A 22,618-nucleotide genomic window follows, 5' to 3' on the forward strand; every position below is an offset into this window, starting at 1 on the left:
TAAAAGAGGCTGCCAGGCTGCTAGCTTTTGGTTGCAGAAACTACAAATATGGGGGGGGGTTTTTTTTGGTGACCTGATATTTTTGAGTAATTATTAAGATACTATGCAATTATACGCCAGCTTAATAGTGAAATGTGACATAAAAGAATAAAAGTTTATTGCAATATGCAAACAAACTTCTAGTTTCTGTTTTATCTGATACTTAACAGAATTTGGATCTTAAGTGTTATCAGTTCACGCTTAATTCCTGGAATACAAAATAGCAGCAGTGCAGCTGTTGTCAATGTTCAGCATTGAAGTCTTGGATTGTGGGTCTCTCAAGTGACACCAACATCATCTCTCCAATCTGTCGTGATTCTGAATCCCACCTCCGGTTCTGCCGAGTGAAGCCGATGCCCAAGTGTCTTAAAACTGCATTCTCTCTAGTGACCACCAGGGGGCGACTCCTCTGGTTGTATAGAAGTCTATGAGAAAATGACTCTACTTCTCTCTTGATTTATTACCTCAGTAAACATTGTGAACATGAGTTTATGGTCTCAATCTCTAGTTTCAAGTCTTCTTCAATACAGCGTGATGTAAAACAAGTTATCGAAGGACAAAATGATGAACTCGAGGCTTTAACGCTGTATTCCATCCACCAATGGGTGACGTCACTGTGACTACGCCCACTTCTTATATCCAGTCTATGCTCACATACGACTATTACATATTAAAAAAGGGGTGCGCATTTTGCCAATGGCAGCCTGGCAACTGTTAACTAACCTGAACCTGAACCTAATTCATTCAAATTTAAAAGTCTTCAAACATTCAGCACCAAGTTCGGAAGGATTGATGTAAACTTTGTGGGGGCGACTCCTTTGACCTAATGTTTGGCGATATATCACAGGACGGACCGAGAGTCCAGACTCAAAAGGCAGAGCCGCAGACGGGCCACGATACGTCAGAAGCACTCAGCGAGACACATACTAATGGCCTGGACCTGCTGCCATTTAGTGCCTGTCACACTGGCGAGCTTCAAAATGCCACCAACTGCGTGCATATAAATCATCAGAGACAGAGACGCTCTGCTTTTTTTTTTTTTTTTTTAGTTCCAAATTGTTGCCACAAATAAGGTGGAAAATACAACTATACTGTGCGGTCAAAAAACTTTCCGTGGTTTGACTGTAATTGTGCAAAAAGAGTGTGATTTTGTCGCCTCCGGCTTTATTGAACTGAGTAAATCAATTATTGACACGAAGATGAGAAGAGATAAACAGAGAGAGGGAGACACGTCCAGGAGTTTGCTCAGACACACACACACACACACACACACACACACACACACACACACTCCGACCCGGTGTGACCGACCCACGGCTTCGACGGAGGAAGATTTAGGGACCAGGGGTGGGACAGAATAACACAAACAAGCCGCTGTCTGCTGGATCGGTGTTGACAAATGAGCTCGGTAACGGGGCATTATAGCCTTTTTGCTGTCACGGGGGGATTCCGGTACCGCAAGAAATGACATCAAATCCCCGGTTTGCTCACAGACTGTCAAATCAGCCTGACTGCCATCTGTCTCGCTTAGCGCCATCACATTGGGGGGTTCACTGTCCAAGCACATATTTGGGTTAAAAGACGGATACATTTAGACTACAAAGGCCCGACAGCCTCACCTGTACTCACACACACAACCACAGACAGTCACGACAGGAAGAAAAGTGGTGAACTGTTGCCACCTACTGGCCAAAACACGGAGCTACAACGAAGCGGCAGACTGGCAGGATGCAGGAAATCTCCTCTAAACATTTCATTCTACTTCATATTTAATATAGAGGAAAGTATTGTACTTTTTGCACCATCTATACATGAACAGAGAAGATAAAACAGAGTCCACTTCTCTGGGAAGACTTCAGTCAGTTGTTGAATAATATTACATGACAAGTTTTGCAATTAGGGCTGATTATAGTTATGATTAGGCATAAAGGCCTTTCACTTTAACTGTACTGTTTTATTTTAGGACTTCTCTTTATTGGATCTAAGTTTAAATGAATTAATTTGACCTGATCTGAACTTTAAGGACTCTGTGTGACCCATGTGTGTTATTTATTGATCGGTTCCTTCATTACACTGAAATGTGGCTGCATTGTGTGCGCAACCTATAAACTACATCCTGTAATATTGACGTCCTTCTAATGTTATATCCTAAAAAGAATACATTTTTCATCAGAAATCAAGCCAACAATAAACATATTGTCTGAACTTTGAAGAAACTTCGAGGAAAAGTGATTATGAGTTTGACAAGGTGACGGATCTACTTTATCGCTGCGCCCTTTTTTTTTTCATGCTGCACACTTGGCGCCGGAGAGATAAACCGCATAGCGATCTAACCTCGAATTATGCGGAAAAGCAAGTTGGAACATTTCACTTCCTCGTGAGGGCTCTTCTCATTCCGCACACCTCGGACAGGCCCGGCTCGTTGGGCTCCAGACCTTCGGCTGCAGGACGCGCTGTTCACCGGGGCCGCAGGGGAGAGAAGAGGGAACGGACGTTTCCTTAATAAAGAAACTTTTGTGAAGAGACTTTGATTTAAATGTTTCTTTAAACGGAGGAACAGCTTGTGCCCGCGTGCTGAGGACCCATACCTGTACGGACTTGCCCCCCCCGTGAAGGACTCAGGAAGGGGGGAGTCAAGGAGGAGACACACCTTACCTGCTCTATACGGGCCCCCTCTCTCCCCCTCTCTCTCTCTCTCTCTCTCTCTCTCTCTCTCTCTCTCTGAAAGCGGAGGAATCTGAAAACTGAAAAATGTCAAATGAGAGAGCCACGCGAGCACTGCGGGAGATCCTGCAAAACCCTGGAAATGACGCTTGTGCAGACTGCGGCGCACCTGGTAAGAAGAACAATATCTTTAATTGTCTCTAAAATATAAATATATAATATACAATAATGTATCTTGAATAAGTGAGGGACGCGCTGGAGGTGCGGAGGGATTTACCTGTGGCAACATAAAAAGTACTTCATGCTACTTCATTGTGTTCACATTATACACAGTGAGTGTTGTACTTTTAGTTTGTTCTGACCTTAGATGAGCTGCTCAGCAGTGAACAGCAGCCGAGGTGAAGGAGCCTCATAGCGGCCTTCTCTCTGGAGGCGGGAGGAGTTCAACAAGTGTGGACATGCAGAGTGAAGGGCTCCACAGCCTCACTCAGGGCTGTGAGCCGAACCATGGAGGTCCTCTCTGAGGTCCTCTCACCCTCAGAGGTCCTCTCAGAGGTCCTCTCAGAGGTCCTCTGGTGGGCTCACTTGGAGCTTATGTTCTGCTCCTCAAAGGCAAAGCAACTTTGAGTTAAAAAGGTTTAAAGTTGTCAGTCTGGACAACAAATTCACTTATATTTTACATTTTTTAGTCTCATTATTTTACCATAAAATCACTGCAATAACCTATAAAATACTCAATAGGCTCTCAGACTCAGTAATCTCTCTTCAGTCACTTCTTAAAAGCCATTTTTACTTTTATGTGATGTTGTTGCTTTACTGCTTACTTTTTAATGATAGTATCCTATTGTTTTTTTATTGTATGGATTGATTTGATTGTTTCATCAGGTTTAACTCTGACCATAGGTTGTCTCTGTTGAGCTTTCTGTTTTATTGAGTTGTTTTTGCTGCTTTGTGCGTCAAAGCACTTTGGAAACTCAGTTTTTAAAGATGCTATATTAATAAAGTTATTATTATTATTAATAAATAAATGCAGATACTGTCTTTGGTTATTCTTTAAAGGAGCTGTATTTAACAGCGTTAATATAGCAGCAAACCACTCTTGTCTCTGTACAGATTTAGTGGAGTAATGTGTGTGTGTGTGTGTGTGTGTGTGTGTGTGTGTGTGTGTTGTTATCAGAGCTTCTCTTTGCTGTTGTTGACATAGCCGGCCAGCCTCGTACCTTTTAGTGCACGTGAGCGTGCCCCACTGGTTAGCTCACAGCCTCTGCACTGCGCTCATCTGCAGGTTACAGCTGAGAACGCCGTCCTGACCAGGCGACAACCTCCTGCATGTGTTAAAGCTGCATTCTCTCTAGTGTCCACCAGGGGGCGACTCCTCTGGTTGTATAGAAGTCTATGAGAAAATGACTCTACTTCTCTCTTGATTTATTACCTCAGTAAACATTGTAAACATGAGTTTATGGTCTCAATCTCTAGTTTCAATTCTTCTTCAATACAGCATGATGTTCATTTAGTAAATGATGGTCCATTTAGAGTCAAACAGACCATAAAGCAGGGGATGCTTTAGGGGCGGGGCTACACAGTGATTGACAGGTCTCTACCAGAGACGTATACGGCGTCTCTACGTCACTCCTCCTCAGTCCAGATATGGTCACTTCCTGTTCATCGGTTTGCGAAGGAAAACAACATGACGGCCAAATCACCGAACTCGAGGCTTCAAAACGTCCACAATGGGTGATGTACGTCATCGTGACATCACCCATTGATATCAACCAATTGATCTCTGTCCTGCTGTCCCCCCATCAAGTGCAGCTTGATCCTGGACCATGATGGATCCAGGTCTCTGTGAAGATGTGGGCTCAACAGTCACCGACCTCCCGCTGCTTTCATCCATCTTATTGTTCTGTGACCATCAGAGAGCCAGGTGCATGCTGGGTAGTGGAGTAGCCTCAGGTCCTAGCTGGGTTAGCTTAGCATCCATCAGGTCTCTCCTCTCTGGAGCAGCTTGGTGGCGTTTGGTCCGGCAGGTCTGTCTGGTTGGTGATCGTCTCACAGTCTGCTGCTCGTAATCCTCACGCTTCCTCTTCACATGTTGATGAAAGTATTCTGTCACATGTCATAAGTGATAAACACGACAAAAACAAACAAAGACAACATTGTGGTGAAATTCACGGGAGCTACCGACGACAGCATCTCTTCTCTCATCCACATACTCACACGTCTTCCTGTCTGCAGATCCCGGTTGGGGCTCCTGCACCCTGGGCGTCTTCATCTGCCTGGACTGCTCCGGGATCCACCGCAACATCCCCGACATCAGCAAGGTCAAGTCCCTGAGCCTCTCCCACTGGGAGGACCACGAGGTGCAGGTGAGACCGCCACACTCACTGAAGTATTACGTGTACTTGCTTGTTTCTTAAGAAAACTTCTGACTCTTCTAAAGTGTTAAGGTTTTGCTTCTCAGTGAATGATTTTTGGCTGAAACAACTGCTTCCTCATTCCAAGATGTTGTGAACACCCCACTTCTTGTTTGTCCTTAAATATTATTATTATTATTATTATTATTATTGAAAGCACCCGCTATGGATGTTCTCAGCCTGGTAGGTGTGGGTTAGAAGGCCTGCTACAGCAGTTCAGTAGGCTGTTATCATCTATTCACATGGTTGATCCCCAACACGAGTACGGGAAGAAGACGACGGCGACACCTAGAGGCCGTGGTAATCATGACGGGAGCAAAGAAAGAAGTCATTTAACGATGTTTATGGGGCGACAAAGTCCGCGTGGGGAGGAGGTCAGGGGTGAGGGACAAGGTCTAACAAACACAGGACTTTCACTCAGGAGACCGCTGTTTGGGTCTCAAGTTAAACCAACTTATTACTCCGTAGTTTTGTTACGTAACGTACGTACTTCACTCATGCCACGTTATTTTAACCCAAACCACAATCTCGTCCAAAATCTAACCAAGTTGTTTTGTTGTAATTCATAACTTTCAGTTTTAATTTCACATTAGCACGATAGCAGTGATAACCACCGCTGACACCCAGTCAGTCAGCTGATAACATTCAAAATGGGTGCAGAGAGAGAGAGAGAGGAAAGCTTTCCACATTCTTTCAATACTGTACCATTTGTCCTCCCTCATAAGATACCTCATCTAAATCGATTTTATGACGAATAATGGAAAATAAACTACAGACAAAATACTACAAAAGCTCCCACGTAAAGTGAAGAAGAATCACAGGAGAACTTTTCTTTTTTCATTTCGAAGCCTTTATGAGGAAATAAATCACAACACGTTCTTGCCCAGTACATTCCACGGCGCAGCAGATTCATGGAAACCAGATAATAAATGATGTCGGTGCTTTGCACATCGTCATCTGAAGATATTTGTTGCATTTATCATCTCAGCTCTCAGATTTCTTGTAACACTGCTAAAGATTGGATGCCTGTGTTTGTAAATGTAAAACTGTGCCGAGGTGTCCTTCATCCTCGAATTGTCTCATTTTCTTGTGTGTTTGTTAGTTCATGGCTACGAACGGCAACGACCTGATGAGGAGTAAATATGAGGCTGCTGTTCCCGTCTACTACTACAAACCAACCCACAAAGACTGCCAGTGAGTCACCAGAGCAACACATAGCAAAACACTAATCAGCCGTCAAATGTACAATTCATACATTTTCTGTTTTAAACATTGTTTTTTGTATTTTGTACAGTAATGTGAAAACATCTCCTTCAAACTACTGGATTTATTCAAGTTTATCACCAAAACTACATTTTACAGATTACATGTGAACACATCATGATGACGTTATAATGTACCTGCAGCCAGTACTCTTGTTCACTGAGCAGAGCCTGAAGGCATCATGATGTCACTGAAGTGAACCTCCGTTGGTTAGCCGTTAGCGGTGCTGCTAACGTTACTAGCTGTCCTCCTGTTAGCCGTTAGCGGTGCTGCTAACGTTACTAGCTCTCCTCCTGTTAGCCGTTAGCGGTGCTGCTAACGTTACTAGCTCTCCTCCTGTTGGTTTAAACACTGATTAGTTGTTTACAATGAAACATTATCAGAGATCAGAGACTAGAAACACAAGTTCTACTGAGTCAGTGAAACTTTATTTACACGTTAAACTGTGTCATTGATCAAGTTGTAGAGGGCGTGTCTGAGGTTCAAGTCATAATAATTGGGATCAAGAGGTGGTTGGAAGGAGAGCTCCGAGTTTTCCCTATTAATCATTCAACCTAACTGCCTTTGTTGTGGTTTAATAATTGAATCTATTAAACGTCATATAAACGTTTTAAGATCACAAAGGCGAGACCTTTTAAATGTCTTGTTTGTGATTGAAGGACGGCAGAGAATGTCAAGAACATTCACCTCATCGTATTACTAAACGACGAGGGACGGTAGTGTGTGTGACGCATTTATATTTCTTATCAATTGCACTGCACAGAAATATGACAACTAAAGTGATTAGCAGCAAGACCAGAGAGGAGAACAGTTACTGCAGCATCTGAAGCGTTTCAGACACAAAACACGTGATCTGAGTTAGTAGCGTTACTCCTGAATGACTTGAGTCCTGAGTGTCACGGCAGGAACCGGTTTCCGTGTTTGCGACTTGTGAGGGCATTCATCTTTGAGACATGATTTTATGTGTGCCACATCCTCACTAATAGCTGCTATTAGAGTATTATAGTTACTTTGAGCATCAGCTGGATCACAAGATCATACCAATCTGGAGCGATCAGCGTCCCGTGAGGAGCTACTGCCGTGGTTTAGGTGTCCGCAAACCGTTGGTCGAAAAACAAAAAATGGCGGTTCCTAAAGAAGATTAGCATAAATGCTGCAATAGCATCATTTTATTTTTATTTTTTTCTAAATGGAAAAGATGTTTTTTTTGCTCTTCTCCGGACTGTCTTTGTTAAGAGTTTGATTGACGGATGGTTCATCCAATCACCTGCCGAGTATTGTCCCAAGCAGTTTAACCATAAAGGGCTGATTGACAGGTCTCTACCAGAGACGTGTACGGCGTCTCTACGTCTCTGCGTCACTTCTGTTTATCGGTTGCACAAAAAAAAAAAAAAAACGGCCTTATTCCAAGATTGCGACGGCGAAATTGCCGAACTCGAGGCTTCAAAACATCAGTCCACAAACCAACGGGTGACGTCACATCGACTACGTCCCACTTCTCATATACAGTCTGTGTGTCACAAACCATCTGCCGCTTCGGGTCAACTTTAGGAGAAACTTACTTCTACATCTTCAACAACTTTATTTGATCATAGAAAGCAGTTTGCGTTTCGCTGCTGATGAGAGAAAAGACCACTGATGTGCAAGTCGTGTACGCAAATTCAACAAGTCCTTCGATACAGTTCATGTCTGCCGTGTTGTGGAGAGGTTTCGTTGTCGACTGTCTCTTTGCTGCAGAGCTGCAGCCTCCAGATAATTACCTGGAGACTCTCTGTCTAGTGTGTGTGTGTGTGTGTGTGTGTGTGCTGCTGCGGCTGCACCGGTGCAGCTCCCACACAGGAATGTTAGGAATTGTGTTAATATGAAGCAGGGAATTATTCTTATTGGACAAGAGCAAAAAAACGTCTCTTTGCTTGACTGAGGAAAACACAGTGAGAGTGTTGAATTTGCCTGAGGGCAGCTCAAATCTCCACGCCCTTCTTACACACACACACACACACACACACATCAAGCACCTTCTTTATCATTAGAGGAATGTGGCTGAGAAGAAAACACTTGGCCTCTCGCATCGTGCTCTTTCTTGGTTCTGTGTATAAAAAGAGCTGACTCAGCATTGGATTTTTAAGTGAAGATTAAAGTCCGTCTGCTGTAAGAATCAAATTATCAAACACACACACACACACACAAACGGAGATAAACAAGTGAATTGAAGAGAAAGAAAAGGATTTCTTTACACAAACTTCGTCAAGTTCGCTGTTGTTTGCGGGTCGAGTTTCAAATAATCTAGTTTTTAATATGTTCTCGTTTATACTTCTATCAGGTTAACCAGGACATGAAATAAGATCTGAGAGTTTCTCCAAAATGTAATTCATGGTAGAAACGAAGTGGAGTAAGCGGAGTACAGTGTTTGTTTTTAAAGTAGCACAGTTAGGTTTACATAAATAGAAGATACATAAGATATTACATTGTACATTATGAGTACATAAAATATACTAGATGAAATAGGCTGGCTAGTAGAGACTCATGCGTTGGCAGTTACTTATTTAACAGCTAACATGGTTGTCAATTCCCCTGTTTTTGCCCATCATTTCAGTGGTAGACCTAACATGGCTAAAAGTCCTTTTCTTTATCACAACTTCCCAACATATATTTCAATTAGAGTCATTGAAGAGTTGTAAACCATAACAACGTACACAACATAGTTGATGGTCAGTTCACCCACAATGCGCTTTTTCAGATAAAGCGTTTGGAACAATGAGACGACGTGATGCTGGTCACATGGTTTTGGGGACAAACCATTGTCTTTGATTTGCTGTTTGCTCACAGCGGCTACGTGTTTTACAAGCTCGCTCTGTTGACATTTCGTCTGTTTCTTTTTGTGTGTTCAGGACGTTGAGGGAGCAGTGGATTAGAGCAAAGTACGAGAGGAAGGAGTTCTCCGAGCCTGGGAAGAACTTCACATATGAGGAAGGTGAGTGTGTGCCCACACACACACACACACACACACACACACACACACACACCAAAACACATTCACGCTGATAACGAATGACCTTTGCTGTTTTCGTCTGCAGGAACTAGAGATGGCTTGTTGATGAAGAGGGGGCGGGACAACGGGCAGTTCCTCAGCAGGCGATTCGTCCTCTCGGAGCGGGAGGGGACTCTGAAGTATTTCACCAAATATGACGTAAGCAGCAGTTTTTAATCAGACAACACGCGCGTACACCAAACACTAACCCCGGGCCCGCGGGACAGCCAGTAACCTGCTGTAATCAGACAGTTTGAAGGGCACACAGTTTATGACACACTTTATAATCACACCGAACGCCCACTTCATCTGTACCTGCCTCCTCTGCTCAGACGAGCTCAACCAGCAGCCTCCTCTCTGTCGGTGAGACCGGTTCACTAAGCTGTACGCTCAAAGCAGTCAGGGCCGGAAGCACCGGGAGCTCTCTGTTTGTCACAGTAAACCAGCTCAAGGGCTGTGGGAGTACTATGTTTAAGAATACTACAAATAGACTGTTACTCTCATTTGTGGATATGGATTTCCACATTATGTCTTGGCAGACAAATGTCCCTGTGTAATATGTCGTGTTCTGCGGGTTACTCTCACAGTCACAGCAGTGATAACAGTCAAAGTGTCGCTCGGGTGCTTCGGGGCTTTTTTTTTAAAGCCGGTGAGCTGGTTTGGGCTTCAGAACATTTTTGAGCTGTGTAAAATATTCAGGCCCAAAACACTGAGCAAAACATTACAATGCACCAAAAGCAATGTTGGTAATAATCACTGACATCATAAAAACCTCCTCATACAGTCACAGCAGTGATAAAAGTTCATGTTTCAGGATTATTTACACAGTTTAACTATCAGGATGTGAAATTAAGTTTTACTGCCGATATTCAGTAAAAATATGCGATCAGGACATAATTTAAGCTTTCTGTTCGCCGATCTCTGAAGATATTAGGAGGAGCGCTAGTAACGTTAGCAGCACCGCGAACAGCTAACGTACGAAGGTTCAGTTACATCATGATGCCTTCAGGCTCTGCTCAGGTTAAGGTAAATTATAACGTTATCATGATGTGTTCACATGTAATCTGTAAAATGTAGTTTTGGTGATAAACTTGAATAAATCCAGTAGTTTGAAGGAGATGTTTTCACATGAATATAAAACAGATATTAGAGATGAATTATGAGCTGTTTAACTTCCTAACACGAGCTCTAAGAACATTATTATACATCATTAAAAATAATCATGACTAGATCTGTTTTAATCAATAAAATTACTTTTATTTCCTCATCATTTGAATTGTGATTTTATGAAGAAAAAAACTATAAATGACTAAAACAAAGTTAAATCCAACAACAAAGGGATCTGTATCTGTTAATACGGATCTTCAATGATCAATATTTAGTAAAAAAAAACATGACCAACAATTTGCTCTCTTTTTTATTTTGTGCTGATCCGATCTGTGAGTTTTATGATCCGTTGCTTCTCTTGAACGTACACAGATTCTGATCCCATTTAAATTCAGGTCAGGATGGAGCTCCGGCCTCCACGCAGGTTTAGCTGGATTAGTGTCGCTCTCAGACATGATAGGCATCAGTGACGTGTAGATAATAGCGCCAGAGATTATTTTCATGGTTAGAAAGAGCACGAAATGTGGCCCCAAGCCTCGATACCCTGCACACACTTTGACTCCAGAACTATACTCTTTTTATGTTGCAGCAGCGGCAGCAAAAACTAAAAAAGTTCATTAACATGAACGATCTAAACAAGGAAAGCAGGATTCATCTGAATCATCAGGATGTCTGAATCGTAACTAAAAGGAAAACATTATCGAGGTGAAACGACAAGATTGGAAAAATAAAGTAAAACTTTAGATGAAATAAAACAGCATTAAGAAAGAAATGTAGATAAACATGTTCACAGTGAAATAATCAGATTTACAGTTATCAGTCTGAATCAGTTGATCCTCATGTTCCTGAAGAGAGAACACATCTGCAGTGACAGTATGAGGGCTCCATGTTGTTGAGCCCTCATACTGCGTCATTAGAGCTCCGTGTTGTTGAGCCCTCATGCTGCATCATTAGAGCTTCGTGTTGTTGAGCCCTCATACTGCGTCATTAGAGCTCCGTGTTGTTGAGCCCTCATACTGCGTCATTAGAGCTCCGTGTTGTTGAGCCCTCATACTGCGTCATTAGAGCTCCGTGTTGTTGAGCCCTCATACTGCGTCATTAGAGCTCCATGTTGTTGAGCCCTCATACTGCATCATTAGAGCTTCATGTTGTTGAGCCCTCATACTGCATCATTAGAGCTCCATGTTGTTGAGTCCTCATACTGCATCATTAGAGCTCCATGTTGTTGAGCCCTCATACTGCATCATTAGAGCTCCATGTTGTTGAGCCCTCATACTGCATCATTAGAGCTTCATGTTGTTGAGCCCTCATACCGCATCATTAGAGCTCCATGTTGTTGAGCCCTCATACTGCATCATTAGAGCTCCATGTTGTTGAGCCCTCATACTGCATCATTAGAGCTCCATGTTGTTGAGCCCTCATACTGCATCATTAGAGCTTCATGTTGTTGAGTCCTCATACTGCATCATTAGAGCTCCATGTTGTTGAGCCCTCATACTGCATCATTAGAGCTCCATGTTGTTGAGCCCTCATGCTGCATCATTAGAGCTCCATGTTGTTGAGCCCTCATACTGCATCATTAGAGCTCCATGTTGTTGAGCCCTCATACTGCATCAAACAGACACAGAGTGTAACTCAGAGATCTGCTCTTAGACTGTAGGTGAAACCAACACAAAGCCATAAATCAACTTCCACAATGAGGAGGGATTGTAATTATCTGTAATCTCATATCTCATATTCATGGATTACCTTCATACAAACCCTGTGAAGAAAGAAGTCCAGTATTACATGTATTATGAAGAAACAAAGGTTCAATATCCTGTAAACTAATTGATTTGGCTGCAAAATATTTACTCAAATGTAGATTGTTAAGACCCCCCTCCTCTCCCCCCTCTCTGCTGCAGGCTAAGGAGCCCAAAGCAGTAATCAAGGTGGACACCATCAACGCCACCTTCCAGCATGAGAAGATAGGGAACCCCAACGGCCTGCAGATCACCTACCTCAAAGACTACAGCACCCGCAACATCTTTGTCTACCATGACAACGGCAAGGTCTGTGTGTGTGTGTGTGTGTGTGTGTGTGTGTGTGTGTGTGTGTTCTCCATCAGCGTACGACATTCACGCTCCATATCTGTCCTTTTGTGTCGTTCATGAATACACATTGAAGTATATGGAACAGTTCAGCGTCGACGTCGGGTTGAGTTATCTTCGGCGATCCGCTGCAACAAACGCAGCGTCATGATTTCTGATTTAGAAAATATATAAAGATAAATATTATTTTTTCAGTCTTTATAGCTGCACATTATTTTTTTCACTATGACGGACTTTAAATAATATAATGAGACTTTATGATTCTGTAAAGAGTAAATTAAAGGTTAAAAAGAGGCTTTAAATTAGTGGCCAATATATATATATATATATATATATATATATATATAGTATATACAGTTATATATCGATATATATATATATATATATATGTATTTATATATATACATATATAATATAACTGTATATACTGTATATACTGTATGTATAACTGTGGTTTCAAATAGAAAGAGGTGTGATTTAGTGTTTTTTTTTGGTTTATTTACAATCCATATTTTCCTTCAGTGGAAGAAAACCTGAACGCTTTTACTCACATTTAGAACATGTGGTGCCCTTCAGTGTCTTGTTGCCCCCCCCTGTTATCTCACAGTTATCTCTGTGGACGGTGGAGGAGCAGCTCACGGAGGACTCCTCTCTCCTGTTGGTAACCTCTCTCTGTCTCCATTAGGAGATCGTGGACTGGTCTAATGCGATTCGTGCAGTTCAGCTTCACTATTTAAAGGTGGCCTTTCCAGGGGCTACGGATGCTGAGGTGAGCACACACACACACACACGCACACACACACGCACTGTATTTATACTTACTGTCTGCATCCTCATGGTGTTATTCTTTCACCTTTCACTTCACTTGTTTGTTTTCAGCTGGTACCCAAACTTACCCGGAACTTTCTGAAGGAAGGATTCATGGAGAAGACCGGTCCCAGGGCAAGTGACACACACACACACACACACACACACACACACACACACACACACACACACACACACACACAGATACATAGGCACTGTAAAGCTTTAAGTGTAAAGCTTTTCTTCTTTGCTGTATTTTAATTTCCTCGCGTGTTACTCCGAGTGCAGCGGTCGGCTCTTACATCAGCATCAAAAACCGATGGTCACCAGTGGATGTCAGTTAGCTTTAATATACAATAAACCAGATCTAATCACAACATATTTAACAACAAAGTTAATATAAAACCTTGTTCACGTGTAGAGTTGTTTCGATACCGGTACCAGGATCAGAACCAGGTACCGGATCAGAAACGCCTCTGACAGCCTAAAATGCTGGATCGGTTATTGTCGAGTACATGAGTCTATGCACCGATCAGATAGCACGTTAAAGCTAAAGCATCCGGTGGAATAACGCAAAGACATCGTATACGTCTCTGGTATCTGTACGGACCTGGTAGCCCCGCCCCTAAAGCGTCCCCTGCTTTATGGTCTGTGTGACTCTAAATGGACCATCATTTACTAAATGAACATCATGCTGTATTGAAGAAGACTTGAAACTAGAGATTGAGACCATAAACTCATGTTTACAATGTTTCCTGAGGTAAAGTCACAGCTGAGGATCAACTTAATCGTGAAGTGTCAAACCATCGAATCCACACAGAAATACAAACGTATGTCGGGATTAAGTAAATGCACAAAGAGGCGTTCGTACATACCCATGCGGTTATGCACAGTGTAATATTAGAACACGTGCACACAGGATTCAGACCGAACGACAAGAAACCTGATCGTCAGCAGCGAGTAAACCGGTTCTGTTTCCAGACAGACTCAGTTTAGTCTGTCGGGCCGAGAGATGAAAGGACTCGCTAACATGCTGCTTTGGGCTGATATGCTAAATGCATGTCATGAATTAATTTCCCTCACGCACGTGTGACACATATTTGTGGAAGGAGTCACTGGTCGAAATGGAGAAGGGAACGTCGGTTGCTCAGGCTTGTGCCACAAGGAGAAAATCAAACACTTTTATGAGGACAGTTTGGCAGCAGCCTGGGACCTGAGCGTCCTCGGCGCTCTGAAAGCTGCTCGTGCACTTCAATAAACTCTCGGGAGGTGCTGAATATTCCACCATAGATCATTCTCTCAGCGTGTGGATTTAGATCTGTTTCTCTTCTCAAATTCAGTTTACAAGTTTTATGAAATTGATGCTATAAACATTCAGACGGGGCTGCCGAGAGGAACGGCAGCTTTAGTACTCGGCACGAAACAGAAAGTAATTGACACTTGTCCAGTTATTTCAGAGGACAGTTACAAGGGAAATCTTACACTACCGGGTCAGTATTCTTGACAAAGTGGTGGAATGAGGCTGCAGTCATAAATAAAACGTCGGCAGCACACACTCAGCCCTGCTCAGACTCCATCCATTTTCAGTATTTTAGTGTTGTTGGTGGAGCTGTACCGAATAGTTTGAAGCTTCAAAGCTTCATAACGGTAACGTTTGAATTTGAAATCAACGTTAAAATGCTGCGCAGCTTCTTTTCTCTGTTTGCGTCTATTGATTGTGTTTAAAGCCAGTATCTCTGCACAGCTACAGATAAGTATTCCTGTTGTACTATTTGTAGAATTAGATTCCATCGGTGGTTGCGTAGGATTGTTTCCGCCTCGTGTGATCCAAACATTTCAACAGCTTCAGAGCGTTAAGTCGTTTTTCTCTTTGTTGACGTGAAGCTTTTCAAGTACAACATTTTCACTGCGATCAAACCGCCCGCTGGCAGCACGAACGGTGCGGTCTAGCAGCAATCTAACAGCACCATGAAGCACATTTATACAACCACAAAGACACAAACTCTTGTTTTTCCCCATGTTTTTTTTTCTTGGGTGATGACGTCATAAAACACGACAGCATACATTACATTTGAAGCTTCATTTGAAAACCTGGATAGAAGCTTTGAATGTAAAAATAAATGACGGGTACACTCCTTATTGTTGGTGATACAGAAATGTATGTTTTGACTTTCAGTGCAGAAACAATTTGCCTCCACAGACTAACAAAATGTACACGATTGATTTCACCTTTTTGAGAAATTATCGGCTTTATGATGATTTATAAAAGAATAATTCACGGTCATTTGTTGCAGCCCCAGTTACTTTAATAATCGTCGGTCTGAGATGAAGTATCAGGAAACATTTAGGAGCAGAGTATGATTCACTTTATACATTTAAAAACCAGACAGACACCACCTCCGGTACAAGCACAAAGCTGCTTTGTGTCTGACTGTCTCACCTCGTGTCTGACTGTCTCACCTCGTGTCTGACTGTCTCACCTCGTGTCTGACTGTCTCTGTCAACTTCTTTGTCTTTCCAGCATACGGAAGGCTTCAAGAAACGCTGGTTCACTCTCGACCAGAGGCGACTCATGTACTTCAAAGATCCGCTGGTATGGCATCTTCTGACACACGCCTACACACGTCAGGAAGACTTCCGAATGACAACAGTTTTTCTTTCAAGTCTTTAGTTGATTTTCTAACGACCAACAACAACGTCTCGATGGTATTTGCTTGCTCTAAAAAGATGAATTAACACTGTGGAGAGTGGAAGGTTTCTTCTTTCCTTAACAAGTTAGATTAAGGAGATGATGTTCGGGTTATAAGAGGGTGACATAAGGTGCTTTCATTGATACACAACATTATTATACATGTGGCTTTATTGCTATGACCTTACAGTACGGATTGCCTCAAAGTGTTTTGAACGCTAGCTTTATCCTGTAAGATACATCGGACACTTCAACAAACAACTTCATTTATGTGATATCAGCGCTTGAAAGGCAGAGACGTTGATAAAGTGTGATTCTGAGTCTGAGCGGTGCTTTTATCACAGAGACTTGCATTGAGGAGGGGGCGGCTCAGATTGCCCAAGACTTGGCTAAATACACATCGGATAGCTAAGACAGATTAGCTCAGCATTGTGGCTGATGAAATAGTTCAATGGAGAGGTGCAACGGTTGTAGGTGACCGAGAGAGTTAGACAAGAAGTACTGGCACATGAAAGCAAGAGGAAGTCTAGTGAAGTTGAGTGTGGACTGGGAATATGTGGAGGAAGCTCAAAGCGAGGGTAATTTGATCGCTTGGAAATGATGCATGTTTGATGTTGTGTATTCAATGGTTCACTGTGCATTTAAGTGCAGTTTGTTCACACTTCTGCTGAACACAGAGAGATCTATTTCAGGTGATTAGTGGTGTCACCTTTCAGAACAAAGGTAAAGGAATACTTTATCCCGAAAACGACCGTTGAATATCAAATACTCACCCGGAGAAAACTATGTGATGTTTGTGAACAAAGAATCACAAACATTGATGAACTGAAGTAAATTGGGGCCAAAAAACGTCATCACAAAAAGTCAGGAGATCACCACAGTCGATAGGATTCGTCCTATTGTTTCCATCAGTGTATGTACGAAAATGGATGACAATCCATCTGGTAGTTGTTGAAATATCTCAGTCTGGACCAAAGAGGAAGACGGACCAATAGGCCAACAGACCCACATTGCCATCCCGAGAGCCTTGCAGCGAGGCTAGGCTAGTTCTGTTCTGGGAGCTGAGTGAAGCACTAAACCTTTAGTCACCGTGCCTTAAGCTCAGAAGTATTCATTTAACCTGCGTTTCTCTCGTTCTCCGCCTCTCTGAAGGACGCATTTGCCAAAGGTGAGGTGTTCTTGGGGAACAAGGACCACGGTTACAGCGCCTCCCCCGGCTTGCCTGCTGGCACCCACTGCAACGGCGCCTGGCAACACGGCATCACCATAAAAACACCCGATCGCAGCTTCCTGTTTACTTGCGAGTCGGAGAGCGAGCAGCAGGATTGGCTGAAACACTTCAATGATGTCGTGAATGCTGTGATGTCCCCTCAGGAGTACACAAGTAAGAATTCAGAACTTTTGAACAGTCATGAGATATTTACGAGCTATTAGCCTTTATAATCAGCTGCTGGGTGCTTCTTTGGTGAGTGGCTGCTGCTGTGTTTTTATAGCTTCACATCACATCGCTACTCTGCTCCACAGGTTCACCACGGAATCAATAATAAACCACAAAAATAATGAACACTCATTACTATAATAATTCAAACAGTCAAATCAAATAATAATGGTAAATATAGTGCACTATGAGGTGGTGGCGCTTCTAGATCCTTAGTGGTTATGGTGAAATAAATGTACAATCAAATGTTAAGTCATCAAGCAATCCATCCAATATTCACTCAAAGAAAAGGACTTTAACCCAGGAGACTGCTGTTCATGTCCCGTGTGAAACCAAAAGTCAACACATTGAGTTCTTTTAAGTTACGTACATAACTATGTTAGTATGTAACCCATGTTCCTATGTTAGTATGTAACCCATGTTTCTATGTTAGTATGTAACCCATGTTTCTATGTTAGTATGTAACCCATGTTTCTATGTTAGTATGTAACCCATGTTCCTATGTTAGTATGTGACCCATGTTAGTATGTAACCCATGTTCCTATGTTAGTATGTAACCCATGTTTCTATGTTAGTATGTAACCCGTGTTAGTATGTAACCCATGTTTCTATGTTAGTTTGTAACCCATGTTAGTATGTAACCCATGTTTCTATGTTAGTATGTAACCCATGTTTCTATTTTAGTATGTAACCCATGTTTCTATGTTAGTATGTAACCCATGTTTCTATGTTAGTATGTAACCCATGTTTCTATGTTAGTATGTGACCCATGTTTCTATGTTAGTATGTAACCCATGTTTCTATGTTAGTATGTAACCCATGTTAGTATGTAACCCATGTTTCTATGTTAGTATGTAACCCGTGTTTCTATGTTAGTATGTAACCCGTGTTTCTATGTTAGTATGTGACCCGTGTTTCTATGTTAGTATGTGACCCGTGTTTCTATGTTAGTATGTGACCCGTGTTTCTATGTTAGTATGTGACCCGTGTTTCTATGTTAGTATGTGACCCGTGTTTCTATGTTAGTATGTGACCCGTGTTTCTATGTTAGTATGTGACCCGTGTTTCTGTTAGTATGTGACCCGTGTTTCTGTGTTAGTATGTGACCCGTGTTTCTATGTTAGTATGTGACCCGTGTTTCTATGTTAGTATGTGACCCGTGTTCCTATGTTAGTATGTAACCCATGTTAGTATGTACCCCGTGTTTCTATGTTAGTATGTAATCCGTGTTTCTATGTTAGTATGTGACCCGTGTTTCTATGTTAGTATGTGACCCGTGTTTCTATGTTAGTATGTGACCCGTGTTTCTATGTTAGTATGTGACCCGTGTTTCTATGTTAGTATGTGACCCGTGTTTCTATGTTAGTATGTGACCCGTGACCCGTGTTTCTATGTTAGTATGTGACCCGTGTTTCTATGTTAGTATGTGACCCGTGTTTCTATGTTAGTATGTGACCCGTGACCCGTGTTTCTATGTTAGTATGTAACCCGTGTTTCTATGTTAGTATGTAACCCATGTTTCTGTTAGTATGTGACCCATGTTTCTATGTTAGTATGTGACCCGTGTTTCTATGTTGGTATGTAACATACATAACAACGTTAGTAAGTTACTGTTGTAAATGTGTTGGTATGTCACGTATGTAACGTATGTAAGGATGTTCAGCATGTCGTTGTGGGACTCATTGGCAAACAACATATTCTGTCGTTCAGGAATGACGACGTGTTGAATTACCTAAACTTTGTGCAGTAAAATATTCATCCTACGGTGGATCGTTTTAGTTTTGCATCTTGCGTTAGAGAGCATTGTGCTCCAGTACATTTCTTATAAAAAGACCACACTTATGTCATTATAATAATCACAAGAATGAAATAGAGAAGAACAATTGTTTAAACCCTGAGGCTCTATTGCAGGGGTGGCCAACCAGTCAGAGACCAAGAGCCACATTTTTTACTGTGTTACCGCAAAGAGCCACATCATACACATGGGCACACATGAACATCACCCTATCCCTTCCTCACACACACACATACCTTTGCTCAGCCAGATTTATTGTAAATGTCACACACCAATATGATAATGACAGAAATTGACTCCTAAGACCACAGGCCAGTCATTTTCAACAATGAACATTGTGTACACCAGGGGTGTCAAACTCATTGTCGGGGGGGGGGGGTGTGCTGCTGCTCCTTCTTCGTCGGCGGGGAGGGTGGCTGCTGCTGCTGCTGTCACATACGCTGGTGGAGGTGTGCGCGGCGCGTGCGGATCGGGGAGGAGCTCCGCCTTGCGCGATACAACGGATATTTGTAAATTGTCCGACTTTTACATTTTTACTTAAAGCGGGGCTTTCAAACAGTCCGTCTCGGCGTTAAATGGGTCGACGAGGAACGTAATCTGTGGCCGCACATGCGCGTTTGACGAAAATACCGTATTTAACTCAAGCGAAGCGAACACGAACATTAAAAAAACACAAATACAAACTTCGATATGAACGTAAGAGCCGCATGAAACCGGGCAAAGAGCCGCATGCGGCTCGCGAGCCGCGGGTTGGCCACCCCTGCTCTATTGCATTAGTTATACAAAATGATTTGTCTATTTGGATGAAAGAGCATTTCTCTCTAACTTTGGACTTTTGATTTGTGTTGTAGTGGAAGCCCTGTTCAGGCACAGGCATTGATGGACCAGAGGCCTGCAGGACCATCTCCTCTCAGCCAATCACCAATCTGACACCGGACCCACATCAGTTCTGCCACTGAGCATGCCATTGCACCAGAATCTGACCTTCATCACTAATATGCTCAGACCGGAGCTTGTCCCAAGTCCCAACGGTGCTCTTTGGGAATTGGGTTAGATATGCAAACCAGAGGACCAAGGCACTTATATTTTTGGTAAATGAAAAACATTGTCGAGCCCAAATAACTAGAAGCACATAAATGTACAGTGATAATCATAATATTTGTATTTGATTTTGTTCTGGTGACAGCTTTGATGTTTTACTGTAGTCTAAAGATCGTCCTGTGTGCCACTGGATTGATTTCTTTATTATGGTAAAATGATGCGGTTGGAATTTTCTTTGTTGATCAATGTAATCTAAGAAAGGCCTCGGTCCTCTTGTGTTCAGTGTTTTGTTTCAGGTGTGAGGAGATGATTGGGTAACACTCATAAGGTACCGGGGGGGGGGGGAAATGGGTCAGACGGGTACCGACCATCAGCAGCACCTTTTGATCTTTTTCTAATTATATTTTTCTTTCATGATAGCAATTTTATTAATCGGTTGTTTTATGTAAACTTTTTGAACATTTGTATTCAGCAGAAGTATTTCAGTCCAGTCAGTGAGCTACAGCTGCATCACGCTGCTTATTGTGCTGTTTCAGTCCTAAAGGTCAGCGTGTCTGCAGACACTCTACCGCTACCTTTGTATTTCCTCTGAAGACAAATGCTGATTTTGTAAGTAGTTTCTGAGACATGTGAGTATAGTCTGTCAAAGACACTAAAGGTTTGCTCATGCATTGGGAGGAGGAAGTGGAAGCACTGCACGCCATTACATGGTGTAACAGCGCCTCCGTGTGGCAGACAGTACATACAATAAGGCTTTGGTAAAACAAACAATAACTCCAGTAAAAAGTAACTTGGATATAAAGAAATAATTGATACATTTTTGTGGTATTTTACTGTTGTTTTCCTTTTCTCTTTTTTGTTTGAAGAAGTGATTTCTATACTCGAGCATGACTGACTGACGTACCGCATGAAAACATTGATGATCACTAATAAAATCATTTCCTCTGGAAGCTGTCAAGGAATCTCTGTACAAATTTGTGCACAAATATATTATTAAATCGTTCGTTTTTTGCATGTTATCACTCTCCTCAAACAGACTCTCTAGAGATGCACTTACATACTATTCTGTGTGGGGTTCTATAAATATAGAGATCTGAATTAATGCACAATGGCCTTAAATATATATTTAAGTAAAATTGGCAGAAACTTATAGTACGCCGGTGTGAAGATAAGGATTCCAGCAACAAACAAAGAAAGCAGATGAGCTTATACCTGTAATAATATATGAAATTAATAAATACACTCTTTTCTTCTGTAATGTATGCACATGTAGGATGTGTTTGCCTGTTGGACATGTATGTGTGTGTGTGTGGTTGTGGACAATTCCCCCCATCAGTGATTTTTTACTATCTAATAAAGGAAAGGTTTTTGACATAGAGCAGCACATCGACTGCAGCTCCATGTCAGCTGACCGTTAACTTTCATCAGGCTCATGAAAGGCTGCCAGATTTTCATAAAGGTCTCCTCTCAAAAAAAAAAGGGATTTCTGAGTGTCTAGAACTACAGAGGCAAGCGGACCCGAGAGGCCCGAGAGAAATACCTCATAAATCTATAGGCTATTGCAAGTTTTTCACCCTGGTGAGAAAGAGTTAGGACGGAGGAGAGAAGAAGGAGAGGAGGGAGAGTGACCAGGAGAACCCCAAAGCTCAGAGGCACAAAAGTCTTCTACCAAACGAGAGGGAGTCGAATGGACCGAACGGAAACGGAGGTGTGGAGGAGCGCCAGTGAGCGTTAACATGGATCGTCTGGATAAAGCGAAGGATCTGTACCACTAAAGCGCCTTTATGCAGGTAGAAATCTGGAAAAGAGAAGACTTTTGACTGGATGTCGTACGATGATTCAACCCGCACTCGGTGCAATCGAGAAGAAAAAATTAACCAAAACTGCTCGGGTTCTTTCTGTATGTGTTGAAAGTGACACAATGAGACTCTCCCTGGAAGTGTCAGCAACTCACGTCCTGATCGAGCACAGCGCTGCACTGCAGGAGCTTTAACGCAGTTTGTCAAAGGTGAAAGGCAGCGTCCCGACTCCACACTTTTGGAGACAGACGGGGATCATGGCTTCGTTGAGGACCTTATTTTTGGGGACAATCGCTACGAGCTGCAGGAAGCTGCGTAGTCACTGAAGCTGCTGGCCCACGTCAGTGCTGTACTTTCTGTTGACACCTACTGACCATTAGTGCTGTTTTTTTTGGATTTATCTCCAACAATTTACAGAATTTAACACAATTGTAAAAGCAATGC

The 22,618-nt window shown here is 42.4% G+C and overlaps 1 protein-coding gene across 1 annotated transcript; it reads left to right on the plus strand.

Moving 5' to 3' along the window:
- The first annotated feature begins 2,426 nt into the window (after positions 1 to 2,426).
- LOC306696535 (arf-GAP with dual PH domain-containing protein 1) lies at positions 2,427 to 21,326 on the plus strand. The gene is made up of 11 exons (XM_079160188.1): positions 2,427 to 2,875; positions 4,939 to 5,069; positions 6,220 to 6,311; positions 9,269 to 9,351; positions 9,455 to 9,567; positions 12,420 to 12,566; positions 13,291 to 13,374; positions 13,485 to 13,547; positions 15,934 to 16,005; positions 17,254 to 17,485; positions 20,186 to 21,326. Exons 1-11 carry the CDS (start codon positions 2,791 to 2,793, stop codon positions 20,212 to 20,214), a joined length of 1,131 nt encoding a protein of 376 aa, XP_079016314.1. The 5' UTR covers positions 2,427 to 2,790; the 3' UTR covers positions 20,215 to 21,326.
- The last annotated feature ends 1,292 nt before the right edge of the window (positions 21,327 to 22,618 follow it).

This window comes from Pholis gunnellus (genome assembly GCF_910591455.1).
Source record: "Pholis gunnellus genome assembly, chromosome: 5".
NCBI classification, from domain to species: Eukaryota; Metazoa; Chordata; class Actinopteri; order Perciformes; family Pholidae; genus Pholis; species Pholis gunnellus.